The sequence below is a fragment of the Rhineura floridana genome, chromosome 20 (genome assembly GCF_030035675.1).
Source record: "Rhineura floridana isolate rRhiFlo1 chromosome 20, rRhiFlo1.hap2, whole genome shotgun sequence".
NCBI classification, from domain to species: domain Eukaryota; kingdom Metazoa; phylum Chordata; class Lepidosauria; order Squamata; family Rhineuridae; genus Rhineura; species Rhineura floridana.
Window position 1 is genome coordinate 5,813,124 of NC_084499.1, and position 15,142 is coordinate 5,828,265.

The 15,142-nt window shown below is 47.6% G+C and overlaps 1 protein-coding gene across 6 annotated transcripts in view; it reads left to right on the top strand.

Moving 5' to 3' along the window:
* The first annotated feature begins 8,644 nt into the window (after positions 1–8,644).
* Positions 8,645–15,142, top strand: part of DNM1 (dynamin 1) — a 207,770-nt gene continuing 201,272 nt past the window's right edge. For all 6 annotated transcript variants that reach the window (XM_061604034.1, XM_061604032.1, XM_061604033.1 and 3 more), the window contains exon 1: positions 8,645–9,125. In XM_061604034.1, the coding sequence (XP_061460018.1) occupies positions 8,965–9,125 (161 nt within the window). In that variant the 5' untranslated portion in view covers positions 8,645–8,964. The remainder of the gene's footprint in view (positions 9,126–15,142) is intronic.

Sequence of the window (15,142 nt, forward strand, 5' to 3'; positions counted from 1 at the left end):
GGGTTCCTCTGACTTAGTCTCTTCGTTACCTCAGTATAAGGCAGCCTACGTTCCTAAGATACAGTGGTGGAGCATCTGCTTTGCCTACACAGGTTCCAAGGTTCAAGCCCCGGCATTTCCAGCTAGGCTGGGAAAGGCTCCCTGCCTGAAAAACTGGAGGGCCACTGCCAGTCAGTGTAGACAGTATTGAGCTAGATGGACCGATGATCTGATTTGGTTCAAGGCAGCTTCCTTTGTGCCTATGTTCTGGGCTAGAACTCCCATCATCCCCAGCCAGCACTGCCATATTGTCTACTCCAGTATGGCCATGCTGGGCGGGGCTGATGGGAGTTGGGTTCCAAAACATTGGATGGCACCAAGTCAGCGAAAGCTGATGCGATCCAGTAACATACGGAGGGCATACTGATGCGATCCAGTAACATACGGAGGGCATACTGATGCGATCCAGTAACATATGGGAGTTAAGCACCAACACTTGTAACAGTAACCTGAACCTCTCTCTCTCTCTCTCTCTTCTTCCCTCGGGTGTCTTCTTTAAAATATCCACTTTGTTTTTCTTAGGCTTTACTTCCTTCCTTCTAGAAGCCTGTCAGAGATAGTGTCTGTGAGTGCCCGTGTCTGTGAGTGCTTGCCTCATGGCTCTACAGTGGTCACATGTATGTTTGTAGTCAGGATGGCCTCATTTCCCCATAGTAGTAAACCTTAAATTTCTTTATTCTTTCATCCACCAGGCGATTAGTTTCTGCACTCTGCTGTAATATATACCGAACTCCAATGCCTATCCCTGAAATAGAGGCTTGCCCCTGATAAAAAGAGACAGTGAGAGCATAGTTTTCCAGTCTTTTTTTTTTTTTTTGGCTGTAAAAACCCACCAGACTCTGTACAAGTCAAAAACAGGAAGGGGGGCAGTGGAATCAATAATCTGCAAAGCAACTAAATAGGTCAAAAGTCTTTTGTGCAGATCATTGGTCCGCCCACCTACCATATGGAGCAATCTGTGGGAGATTCTCTGAGCTACAGCATAAACACAGAGCTGTGTGCAGCAGCCTACAGTTCTGGCTCCTTTCCAGGAACTGTGTTTATTTATTTAAATCATCTCATTCAAAAGTGCCCCGTTCCAAAGTAGACCAATCTGGCACAAACGTGAGTCGAAATATGACATATGTATATATTTCCAGTAAGTAAAGACAAGTGGATACAGGGGGAGATACTTCTCGGTCAGCAGATTTATTTATTTATTTATTTATTTATTTAATTTCTATACCGCCCGACTAGCATAGCTCTCTGGGCGGTGTACAAGAGAAAAATATAAATATACACAATAAAATCCAATAATTCAGAGCAAGGAACATGTAAATAGGCATCCACAAATCTAAAATCAGTTAAACATATTAAAAACTAAAATAGACTAAAATGCCTGAGAAAAGAGGAAGGTTTTAACTTGGCGCCAAAAAGATAACAATGGTGCCAAGCGCACCTCATCAGGAAGACTATTCCACAGTTTGGGGGCCACCACAGAGAAGGCCCTAGTTCTTGTTATCATCCTCTGAGCTTCCCTATGAGTCGGAACTCGGAGGAGGGCCTTCGATGTTGATTGTAGTGTATGGGCAGGTTCATATCGAGAGATGAAGTCAGACCACTATTGGCCACTCTGGTGGGACCTCTCTAGTCCAGCGTCTCTCAGTTAACTTGTTGTTATGTGCCTTCAAGTCAATTACGACTTATGGCGACCCTATGAATCAGTGACCTCCAAGAGCATCTGTCGTGAACCACCCTGTTCAGATCTTGTAAGTTCAGGTCTGTGGCTTCCTTTATGGAATCAATCCATCTCTTGTTTGGCCTTCCTCTTTTTCTACTCCCTTCTGTTTTCCCCAGCATTCTTGTCTTTTCTAGTGAATCATGTCTTCTCATGAGGTGTTCAAAGTATGATAACCTGAGTTTCATCATTTTAGCTTCTAGTGACAGTTCTGGTTTAATTTGTTCTAACACCCAATTATTTGTCCTTTAACTTAGGAATGGGAACCTCTGGCCTTCCATATATTCAGGGCTGGCACCAGGCATGACCGGACCTTTGGGCAGCACCCTGCCCCAGGCCCACAGCGCCATACTAGCCAACACCCCCGATGCCTGTCAAAGGCTCTTGGAATAGCGAGATACATAGAGACATGATTACTCATGAGTGCCCTTGCTGTCACCGTGGAACACCTTGGTACTTTAGTGACCTGCATGCAATGAAACAGGAGAGTAGATGGTTAGTGTGTATGTGGCATAAATCTTGGTCTGAACCTGGCCAAGCATGTGTGAGATCACATTATTGCACCAGTGGGGAAGAAAGCCTACTTTTGTCATCTGACCAAGAGAGCTTTCCTCTGACACCCTTGGAGGCCTGCTGTAAAAAACTTTGCAAGGCACTTTGGGGACAAAATCAGAGCTTGGGAAAGTTACTTTTTTGATCTATAACTCCCATCAGCCCAATCCAGTGGCCATGCTGGCTGGGGCTGATGGGAGTTGTAGTTTTAAAAAGTAACTTTTCCAAGCTCTGGACAAAATTGCTCAGAGTTGGATACCACAGTTACGGCAAGTTCCATGGAGGCATCCAGTGCACTGTCTGTTCCATCTGTTCTGGATCAGTTTCAATTATTGCAGCCTGAGGATGTGGACAAGCTGCTTGAAGAATTGCAACTGGCCTTCTTGACCCTTGCGCATCTCGGCTTCTTAGAGCTAGCCGTCTGTGTTCCAGGTTCTCAAGTGCAGGAGATGGAAAGACAGCCTGTTCTGGATGGGGTTGCATTCCCCTGGAAGGAGCAGGTTTGTAGCTTGGGGTTACTCCTGGATCCAACATTGTCACTTGAGGCCCAGGGGACTTTGGTAGCTAGGAGTGCCTATTTCCAGCTATGTCTGGTTTGCCAGCTATGGCACCTTTTGGACACAGATGACCTGGCCGCAGTACTCCATGCTCTGGTAACTTCAGATTGGATTATTGAAAGGCCATCTATGTGGGGCTGCCCTTGAGGATGACTCGGAAACTTCAACTAGTCCAAAATGCTGCGGCCAGATTTCTGACTGGGGTTTCTTGTAGAATTCATATAACCCCTGTTCTAGAACAGTTGCATTGGTTGCTGGTTCATTTCTGGGCCCGATTTCCTCCCCCCCTTTACTGAAATTAAAACCATGCACTACAAAATAAGAGGAAAAAATACACACACAAATCAATCTTTCATATATTTAACAAAACCAAAAATCAGATGGGTGTTCATCTCCATTTATACCACGTTAATTAACAAAGTCTATGCTTCATTCCTTTACAATTCATTAATTATTTTTAATCAATTACTGTTCATTGATTATCCCAAACAAAATTACATTTCCTTGGAAAGTGGCGAGACCTCATTTGTCTGTCCACATAAGGGCAGAGACATACTTACTGTTGTGCCAGTTCCATTTCTACCTCTCGTTTCTCAAAACAGGGGTGCATGGTAGCCGATGACTATAATTTAAACTGGGGTAGCTGACATGGTGCCCTGCAGATGTTGTTGGACTACAGCTCCCATCATCCCTGACCCTTGGCCACGATGGCTGGGGCTCACGGGAGTTGGAGTCCAACAACATCTGGAGGGCACTACTGCATGCTGGCTGTCCCTGATTTAAATGGAAATGCAATACATCTTGCCCTGGTGGAGAAAACTGTGACTAGTGTGGCCTGGGTGTCCGCTCAGTCTGCTGCTTGTCCTGGTGCTTTCTATGAACAGGCAACGTCAAGGCCTCTCCTACTCTCCCTTCGTAGGGGCCTTTATCTTTCAACTGGCACTGGAGAACAGCCCTTCAGATAGAGAGACTGCCCTCTGTAAAGTAGGAGACTAGTTGCCACTGTACAGAAGACCCGATTTTGCATATGGCAGAGGGATCAGCCATGGTTGCCTCCAGTTTGGCCCTCTTTTGCTCATGCATTCATCAGATCGAGCTTTTCTTAGCAGCGCAGAAGCCTGCTTCCAAACAGAGGCAGAAGAACTGTTCATGTTGTCTCTAGTCTAGGAAAGAACATAACGATCCTGCCGGATGAGGCAGGCAGGAGGTGGGGCGGTGGTTGTAGAAACTGGGTAAAGGCTTGCTCAGAGTGAGAAAATCCCTGCTATATTTATTTATATCGACTTTCCCCTGCCATATCAAGCGTTCAGGGCAGCGTTCGGTTTATCCTTTATTTATACAGACAATTTGTTTACCATCCTTTGCACAGGGCGCAGGGCAGTTTCCAACAAAATTAAATAGATCAAAAGCCATAAAATCGATAAAACAACATAATCCTTAAAAAGCACACAGCACCAAATCACTAATGGACAATTATTAATAGCAGCAGCAGCAGCAATCAGGTCTCTCCTCTTCCAAATGCCAGGCAGCCACCACAGAGAAGGCAATATACAACACACTTTAAAAATACAATATAGCCTTCTTTCTGCTTCACAATGACACTGTCATTTTCACATCTGCCACCCAATCAGTGATGAGCTGATTCAGACCTTCCAACATTTGAAAAATCCTGAGAAAACAGATTTAGGGTTCATACAGATAAAAGTGTTTCAGCACTTCCAGTCTCCCTCCTCCAGATCCAGAGGAGGCTGGCACTGCCCCATCAGCCTCAGCCAGTCTCCACCTGCCTTGGCAGTCAGCTTCCTGCCCTTGTAGAACTCAGCAGGGAGGAGGAGGAAGATGGGGACACAACTAGCATTAGCTGGCTCTGCCTCTCATTGCTCTGGCGCCACCTACTGTTGGGCTCCTGCCTTCCATTTCCCCTGACAGTCCCAATGGGCATCAGCACCCACTGTCCAGATCTGTTCCTTCTGCTTGAGGTAGAAACACACTCCCTGTTCTGCCCATTCCAGTGCATCTCCACCTCTCTCTTCTGAAAGCGGGAGGCACATGACACTAGTGAAACCCTGCTCCTCTTTACTGTAAAACCTGGTGGGAGCAGCTCGAGTGTTTTTTAAATTGAGCTTCAGTCAAATTTCGCAGCTGATTGGCAGATCAACCCAACACCCCTCCAAGTGTGGCCAATGGAAATGCTTTCCTGTAGGCGATTAGAATGCACCCAGCCTGAAAGAGAGTTCCTGTAGGCAGGGCTGGCACCAGTCTGCCCCACACACCCTGCTCCCAGACCCCCCACAGACTGTGCAGGACCACTCCATCTACCTTTTCTCTCCTTCTGTGAATGTGCAGGTTGCTGCCATCAAACAAGATGGCAGCAGAGGCTTCTCTAAGGGACTGATACCCCCACTGTCATCTTTGTTGATGGTATGCATGCACACTACGCTGTGTGTGCGCACATGCCTCCCATCAATCATTGATGCCTGCCATCAATCAACCCCTTAGAGAAGCCTCTGCTGCCATCTTGGGTGATGGCAGCTGTGCGCACAGTGCACAGAAAATTCACAGAAAGGGAGGAGAGGTAGGTGGAGTGGGTGGGTGCTGTGGGCCCGTATGGTCTGTAGGGGGGCCTGGAAGCTCCATCTCTGCTATCTGTGGCAGAGTCGGGAGTTGACTCTGCCCAGAATTGCAGAAAGGGAGCTCTACCCCCACACCCTAAGGAGGGGCCCTTCAGGGTCCCCTCTGGGCCACAAGGGCCCTTGGCCAGGGTCTGTGCCAGGGCCAGGGTAGCTTCACAGTTTCTCTCTCTCTCTCTCTCTCTCTCTCTCTCTCACACACACACACACACACACACACACACACTCACACCTCTGTATTTCACATTAATCTGCCATGCCTCCATCTCATCAAAATGATAGCTTTCTCTCAGATTCCAAAGAAGCCAGAATGGATGCTTTAGGCAGAATGGCGGGTTATACTTATTTTAAAAATACACATACAATACAAATCAGGCCCTTCCAGTGATTCCCTTATTAAAATAGCCTTGAGTCTGCTTCGGTTTATACTACTGATTTTTGTGGTTTCATTACTGATGAGAGCCAGTGTGATGTAGTGGTTAGAGAGTTGAACTATGGTTCGAATCCCCACATAGCCATGAAGCTCACTGGGTGACCTTGGGCCAGTCACTGCCTCTCAGCTTCATGAAAACCCTATTCATAGGGTCGCCATAAGTCGGGATCGACTTGAAGGCAGTACATTTACATTTTTACTAATGTTGGTATTTTAATTGTTTTCTATGATTTGTTATAATACAATTTTGTAAAAAGTAAACCACTTTGAGGTCACTTCTGATGAAAAGCAGCATATAAACACATTAAATAAATAAATCAATAAGTAAATAATATAAAAATGCAAGGTGCTACCTTCCAAATCTGGCAGGCAGTCATTTTCTTGGCAAGTGACACCAGAAAGATTCCTCTGAGCATGCGGAAAGTGCCAAAGGGAAGACACTTTTCACACACTCGGATGAACTCTCTCTCTTACTGGTTCAGCCAGTGTGGCGTAGTGGATAGGATGCTGAACCAAGGAGACCTGGGTTCAAATTCCCCCCAGTCCATGAATCTCTCTGGGTGACAGGCCTGGCGCCAGCAGGCAGCCAGGTAGGGCACGGGCTCAGAAGGGCCCCTGCCTAAATTTATAGGCTGGGGCTGGGAGGGTGGAGTTGCGCAATCCATGCCAGCATCAGATTGGGACATGATTTGTGGCCCAGGGTAAGGGGTTGCCGTGTGCTGCAAATCACGCCCTGCAACCCAGTGCTGTTGTGGATCACAGACCAGGAGCTCTACCCTCCCAGACAACACCCCCCTGATGCAGCTGGTGCAAGCTTAAATAGCCTTGGCCACCCTGCTTCCCATGTTGCCACATCAGTACACATGCAGCACGCTAGAACGTTGACATAACAATGTGGGAGACGGGTCAGCCAGGTCTATTTAAGCCCACGTCTGCTGCATCAGGTGTGTGTGCTGGTGCCTGATGGCCCACTCATGCCTAGCGCCAGCCCTGCTAGATGGCCTTGGACCACATATAGTCTCTCATCCTAATCCACTGGACAGGATTGTTGGGAGGGTACCTTACATATGCCACTCCAAGTTCCTTGTATGTTTATTTCCCAGACATTTTAGTGTTGTTTCTTTCGTTACACGTTTTACCGCATTTAGACCTTTGGTGCTAATTCTTCTCCTATGCTGTTTTTAGGCTGATTTTATGATTGCAGGCTGTTTTGTTGTGTTGCTATGTTTTGTGTTGATCATGGTTTTCAGTATATGTTTTGATGTCATTGGATTGTATTTGGAGAATGGATAGAGATGTTTTTGTCTCCCTCTCTCATAACACTGGGACTCGTGGACATCCAGTGAAGCCGAATGTTGGAAGATTCAGGACAGACAAAAGAAAAGGACTTCTTCACGCAACACAGAGTTAAACTGTAGAATTCGCTCCCTCAAGAGACCGTGATGGCCACCAACTCAGATGGCTTTAAAAGAAATTAGGCAAATTAATGGAGGAGCATAAGACTATCAATGGCTACCAGCCACAACAGCTACTAGCCATACAATTGTTCCATGGCTGAAGCCTGATATTCAGAGAGGAGCCAAGCATCGACATCTTCTGCTTGCAACAGGGATGATGAATCTGCAGCCCTCCAGATGTTGCTGGACTCCAGCTTCCATCAGCAGCAATAGCAATGGTCAGGGATGATGGCAGCAACCAAGGGAACAACATCAGGATGTTCACAGGTTCCCCACCCCAATATACAAACTGAAACTGGAATTTGGGGGAGGGGAGAGAGAGAGAGAGAGAGAGAGAGCAAAATAGGGACGGGGAAGAAACTTGATTTCGTTTGCATTCAAAGCCACATCTATCAAATTTGAACTTTCAAAAAAAATATGAGAGCCGAAACATGACCATCCTTAAAAATTTGCACTTGTCTGAATTTTGCAATACAGTTGTCTTACTAACGTTTACAAAAATGCATAGACTAGGGTGAAATGTACACAAAACAGGATATGCTGACATAATCAGTAGTGTGGTGGCAAATGTAGAAGTGTAGGGTCCTTTCATCTTAGTCATAGCCACACCCCCTCCCACCCTTTTTTGCTGTGGGGTTGAGAATTAGATCCTTGTTAATGCCTTCTCCCACAACAGACATCCCTAGGACTTAACAAGCATGAAAGGGGAGAGTGTTAGCAACTGCGAAGAGTCTTCTCAGTGGCTGCCACACCCCTTTACTCTGATTGGCTCCAATGAGCAGGAAAGGACAAAGAAGCATATTAGAAAACCCATCTCAGTGGCTAACACACTCCCCTTTTATGCTGACTGGCTTATAGGACACTGGAGACTTAGGGACTCTGCTGCTCCCGAAAAGGTAAGGGTTCTAAGACCACCTGAGACCACGAACAACTATATTCCTGGAAATAACTTACAAAAATGTATTATAATAGAAGAAAAATTTGTACATTAGTCAAACCTGCTTACAAAAAATGTGTTTATTTGGAGACGTTTGCACTGGAGTGCTAAAGAATGCCCATGAGGATTAAAAAACAAAATCGCAAATTGCTGCAGAGGTGTGGAGAACTGATTTCAAATTGGGAGGGGGAAAGTGAACCCCCGCCCCCGAAATTGCCCGCTCCTTCAGAGGAAAGAACTACAACTCCCATGAAGCCCTCTGGGCCCAGCGGCCGCTCTCGACTGCACCCTGGCGGCCGCGGTGGGCAAGCGTGCCCTCAAATCCGGCTAGGGAACCAGGTGGCCGAACGCGAGCGTCAGTCGGCAGTCGAGGTAGGCAGCGCTGCTGCAGAGCGAGCGAGCGAGGGAGAGCCGGCGAGGGGTCTGGGGGAGGCGGCGCAGGAGCAGAGGGAGCAGCAGCAGCCCCCCGGGCAGCCCGACTCCCAGGGCTGGGAAGCTGGGCAAGGCATCCCTCGCGCGCCCCCGCCGATGAGGACTTGGGGGGCCGAAGGCGAGCCGTCGAGCCCCTGAGAGAGCCACAGCCGGGAGGGACGCGGCGTCGCCAGGCGGAGAGGTGCGGTCCCAGCCCCCGCCGCCGCCGCCATGGGGAACCGAGGCATGGAGGATCTAATCCCCTTGGTCAACCGGCTCCAGGATGCCTTCTCCGCCATCGGGCAGAACGCCAACCTGGACCTGCCCCAGATCGCCGTGGTCGGGGGGCAGAGCGCCGGCAAGAGCTCCGTCCTGGAGAATTTCGTCGGGAGGTAAGAGCGCCGCGGCTGGGACGACCCTGCGGGCGGCTCGGTTGTGCTTGGCTTGGAATGCCGCCCGCCCGGGGAGCCTCGACGACGCTCCTGGAGCACTCCGGATGCGGGGCCAAGCGGAGCCCCGGCTACTAGAGGCGCCCTTCGCCTCCCCCCTGCCCCCCTTGCTTCCTGGCAGTCGGAGGGGAGGGAGGGGAGGGGGCTCCTGCTGTGGCTCCGCTCGATGGAGGGGGGGCGGGAGCAGAAGAGCCGCCGGCTGATTCCCCCCCCCCCGCCGCTGCGGATGCGCCCTCAGCGCTGAGGCTGTTGCAGAAAAACAGGAAGAGCTCCCCCCCCGTGATTGACAGGTGACATTCACTGAGCTGTCACCTTCATCAGGAGGAGGGGCACTCCCTCACCCTTCCCCCACCCCAAAGAGATAATATACAGTATGGGGAAATTATCATCATCATTATTATTGATGATGGTCATAATAGGGACATGTGTGCCACTCTGCCCTAGGTGGGTCTGAAATGCAATGCGTGTGTGTGTGTGTGTGCCTGCGTGTACAAAATGGAGGGGGGTGTTACAGCAACATTGCCCACCCCCACATTGGAGTGATTTGCTGCACAAAAGGAGCCATTTGTGTGTGTGATTTAGCAGAGGAGGAAAAGCAAAGGAGGCAAGCAGCGAACTAGCGGTCTGTGGCCACATCACAGCACAGGAGGGGATTTAATCCTAAATGTTTATTTATTTATTTGGAAGGGGGAAGGGAAGGAAGCTCCATGCAGGCAGGCAGAATTGCTCCTGGGGCAGAGCCAGGCGGGTACCAGAGGCTTCTTCCTCCTCCTCCTCCTCCTCCCCCTCCTCCCCTCACTTTTCATTCTGTTGCCAGAGGACAGTTGCTGCTAGGGGGTGTTGGGGGTGTTGGGGGGTGAAGATGCAAAGGAAAGGACGAGGAGGGGGAGTCAAGGAGAGGCTGCAAGGAGTGTGTGGCGTCTAGAGTCTCCCCGGAGACTTGCAAAGCCAAGCCAAAAGCCTCCATATGTTATGTAATCGCAAGAGGGTAGAGAAATGTTTCGGTGGAGAGGCTAGCCATGATTTTTGGTTTTCCCTCATTGGCGTTTCGCAAATGCAGGGCTCTCTTGCCCCCTCCCTCCCCTTCCTTCTGTCTTGCAAAGTGATGCAATTTATGCATCGGGTGCGTGTGTTTTGGGGAAGAAGAGAAGAGCCAAGTGTAACAGTTCTGCTGATTGCCTTTGAAATGCGCTCCATGTCAAGAAATGTATTAGTGACGCATGGCACGTTCATTGCCAAGATGCTCTTTAAGAACAGTGCAATGCCCCCAGGAGGCATTTGTCTTATCTGTTTATAAGCCTTGCCTTGGACACGATCCTGCACAAGGTGAAGTGCCAGGAAGGACCTGGGGGTGGGCACAGCTCGTGCTTTGCTCCCAGATTTTCTCCTGGCTTCACAGAGGACCTGCTACTCAACAACTAAAAGATGGAGGCGATGGTTGACTAGGCCAGCTAGTAGGAGTCTGAGCACCCCTTGGGTACCCTTCTCTGCATTTCCGGGCTGATGCCATGTCAGGGAGCAAGAGAGGACAAGGGCAAGGTGTTGCTGCTTGGCCTGGGAGTGCAACGCTTTGGGTGCTCTCACTTTTTTGACAAAATCCTGGGGGTGGCTTCTCTTGATGTGACCTTCAAATCATCCTCCAGAAACCTCTGCAAATAGCAGATGATCAGGAAAGGTGGCTTGCACAGACTGCTCATGGGGAACAATTTGGAGCTGGTTGGTAGTGTTTTTTGATGCTTGTTGTAATCCTTACTGGCTAGGAGAACGCTGCCTGGTGATTCCTACCAAGGGAAAAGCAGCTTCCAGAATGAAGCCACATTTTCCTCTGCACAATATATTTGTGTAACCTGGGCTCCAGTTTGAAATCGTTTTTTTAAAGGCTGCTGCCTTTGGATCTAAAATGGCCACCTGCAGCTCTGTTCTCCACCATATCTGCCTGAGAGCCTTCAAATTCAGCTTAGGATCAGACAGCTTTTAGTGTTCAGAGAATAGTCCAAACTGCCAGGCTGTACTGTGATGAGGAAGGTGGCAGAGATGCTGCTTCCGCCACAAGGGAAGGATTAATACAACAGAAATCCAAGGAGTTGTTTATTGGACTGAAAAACCTACTCCTGGTGCATATTTTGGAGGGGCCCTGTGGCTTTTGTTTGTGTGCCCTAGGTGATTACTGATGGAAATCTATCGACCATCCTTTCATCCACATCACTACTTTTTTCAAAGCGACTATCGCTGTGGTCATCAAATTAGCTGAAAAAGGCAGGGAGGGGCTAGGAAAGGATGGAGATTAGAGCTTTTCTTTGGCCAACTGTAGTGTGGCTTGATACAAAATGTCACCATGCCTCAAGCAGTTCACTAGGAAGGGGTAATAACAGGCATGTTTTACGGAGCCTTGCAACAAAAAATAAAAAGTGCCTTGAAAAGAAGAGACATCTAGGGGATGCTAGCATATTGTCCCTGAATTTCGAATGCCCAAAGGCATTTTGAGAGGTGTAGAAGTTCTATTACGGTTGCAAATGGTGTACAAGATAAGTTGTGCCATGAAGCCATGCTTGGGCAATCGCTCACAGGGTGCTACCAGATGACCTGTTTATTAAGCATTCCTCCAGATTTGTTTGCATGAAGTTTGCAGGGAGGTAAGATGACACCAACTATTTACTGAACATTCATCCCGATTTGCTTGTGGGGAAGTTAGATGATGTTGCTTTAAGCAAATGTTATTCCACACTTTCCTGCGTATTTTCCCGGCACTCTCCTTATCACAAAGTCAGATCTTTTGGGGGAAGCGGGTTTGTTGCACAAGACCTCAAAATCAACTTTAATTACCCAACCCGAATTTGGTGATATGTGATTGAATCCCACCCCAAAATAGCAGCAGTCTGGAAGTGCCCTTTTGAATAGGATAAGAGGGATGCATTCAGATTTTTGTTCTTTGAGGGCTGAAGTGCCTGGTGGATGCAGGGCAGGTGAATGAATGGATTTCTGTATTCAGTCGTCTTCTGATGGTTTCTTCCCCAAGAGAGCTGACGAGGATGTGACCTCACTGGATTTCCTTCCCTTGTCTCCATGGTAGCAGATTTATATTGCTGCAGTTTCTCTAGATTGTGAGGGGTTCTGAATGGGGAAAGAGAAAATGTTAAATTCTTCCAGATACATTATTGGAGAGATTAGGGCTGAGATTGTCATCTCCTGTTATCAGATGCTGTCAAAGGGCTTAGGTGCCTTAGAAGACTAGGATACGCAGCATGTTTGTCCTATTGCAGTGGCGTGGAAACCACTTCACGGCTGTTTTATATTGCACAACAATAAATTCTGAAGATGGCTGCAGCCAGCCATGTTATGATAACGCACCCCTTCGGCTGTGCTTGGTAGCTTAAAGAACACCACCAGCACCATGCCATAATCATGCTGATGACGTGTGTCATTCGACACACTGTCTGCTGGCTTCTGAATGGTCTGGGACTGTATTTTTACACACACACACACGAGAATAAAAAGAGGTGCAAAATAACTCTTTATGTTGTGCGGATCAATTTCAGACGGGGTCACAAGAACACACAGATTTGTTTATTTATTACATTTATATACCGCCCCATAACCGAAGCTCTCTGGACGGTTTACAGAATTAAAAACAAATATACAAATTTTAAAACACACACAAAAATGTAAAAACACAATTAAAAATATATTTAAAAAACTTAAAAACAATTTAAAAATGCATGCTAAAATGCCTGGGATAAGAGGAAAGTCTTGACCTGGCACTGGAAAGATAACAGTGTTGGCACCAGGCACACCTCGTCAAGGAGATCATTCCATAATTTGGGGGCCACCACTGAGAAGGCCCTCTCCCTTGTTGCCATCCTCCGAGCTTCCCTCGGAGTAGGCACCCGGTGGAGGGCCTTAGAAGTTGAGCGTAGTGTACTGATGCTCCTGCTGACCCAGTGCTCGAATACTGTCCTCAAAGCTCAGTGATACAGCATCTTCCGTGCATGCAGAAGGTCCCAAGTTTGATCCAGGACAGCTCCAGGTAGGGTTGGGAAGGACTCCTGTCTGAAACCCTGAAGACCTGCTTCCATGCAGTCTAGACAATACTGAACTAAATGGTCTGATTCATTATAAGGCAACTTCCCATGTTCCCTTTGCAGACCGGACAGGCAGCCAATTCTTTGGGATGGAAAGTGGTGCTGTCAGAGCAGGATTTTGGGGCAGAAGGCCAGGGCCCCACGCAGCCAAGGGAGCAGGAGGGCTCCCAACACACCAGGGGTGACTAACCACATTGCCATGTTCAGTGGAGTCATATATGCTACTATCTCAAGAGCCCCTTCCCTCGTGAGATTATTAAATCACTTTTTAAAAAATAATCATTTATAACCCGCCTCTTCTCCAAGGAGTGCAGGTTGGATAGATGGTTGTCCTTCTCATTTGATCCTCACAACAACCCTGTGAGGTAGGTTATTTATTTATTTTATTTATTAGATTTATATTCTGCTCTTCCTCTCAGCAGGAGCCCAGGGCGTCAAACAAAAGCACTAAAAACACGGACTCTGGAGGAAGCAACAAGCCCCTGTCCTTCAAGTAGCCTTTGGGGTTCTGCAATGGGGTGAAGAAGAGCTACTTGTCTGGGCAGCTCCCCTCCTCTGGCGCCACCTGTCCTTCTGGAGGGGTGTTGTAGCTGGGTCTTGCTTCACCTTCAGGGGTCCAGCTCTCTTTCCCCATTGTGGGGTGCGCGGAGAGAATGTCCGGTGGCTTTGTAGGGAGGCTGTCTTTCTTTCTGACTACAGACCTGCAAAGCAGTTGACCATAACAATAGAAAATGCAGTAAACATTAAAAGAGAAAAAAGAAGCTATAGTGACTGAGGAAGGGGGGTGATGAGGGAAGATACCCACTTCACAGGCCTTAGAACAGAGGTAGGGAACCTGGCGCTCTCCAAATATTGTTGGACTCCAACTCCCATCAGCCCTAGCCAACATGGCCAATGGCCAAGGATGATGGGATTTGGAGGGTCATTGCTGCTTTGGATGCTACTTCCCTGTAGAGTGTGCCCTGCCTGCCTTGCTTGAGTCATCTGGAGCTCCCTGCGCTTTTTCACTTTTATTATAAGAAACAATAATATTCCAAAATAACATATATATCAGAAACAGATCTAAACAATATAGCCATATATAATGAAAATGAAATGCACTGCCTTCAATTCAATCCCCCTGGTGTCCCAGGTTGTAGTCCTGGGATAGGTAAAACTGACCATGGGGGAGGAGGGGGGGAGGGGGAGGGCAAGAGGGGATAGGAGGAAGGAGGAGGGGAGGGCAGGTTTCAGCCATACATATATATATATATATATATACATATATATATATATATACATATATATATATATATATACATATATATATATATATAAAAAGGTAAAGGTGTCCTTTTTATATATATATATAAAAGGACACCTATATGTATGTATAAGAATGCACAAAAACATCAAATCTCAGGTGCAGGTGAGGAGAAGAATTTCTATATTACATTATTGCATTTCTCTGACATTTAGGTCATATTGAGCACTATCCTTAAAAGTGGCATCTCCCAACATTGGACTGGTATTACTAAATTTGAATAAGTCCCATATCTGCTTATACCTGGTGGCCATGTGTCTTGCCATCTTGCTGATTGACAAAAGAAATAAAAGTCACTCAAGACTGTTGAAAAGCAACCGATTGCCTTTGGGTTTCTTAGCCACTTAAGGTGGCAGCTAGTTTCTCCGTTCATGCCAAGTCCCAAAGTTTGGCGTACCAGTTCTGTATATCCAGTCCCGAAGCATTATTGCTGTGCAGTAATCAAATGTATTGCCAGAAGCATAAACCTAATAAAGTCCTTTGAAGGTGCTCCTGCATTATTATCAGAAAATATGGATAGCAAGCACAGGATGGGGTGGCAGATGATGAGGCTTATCTCAGCAGTAACATCACCCCAA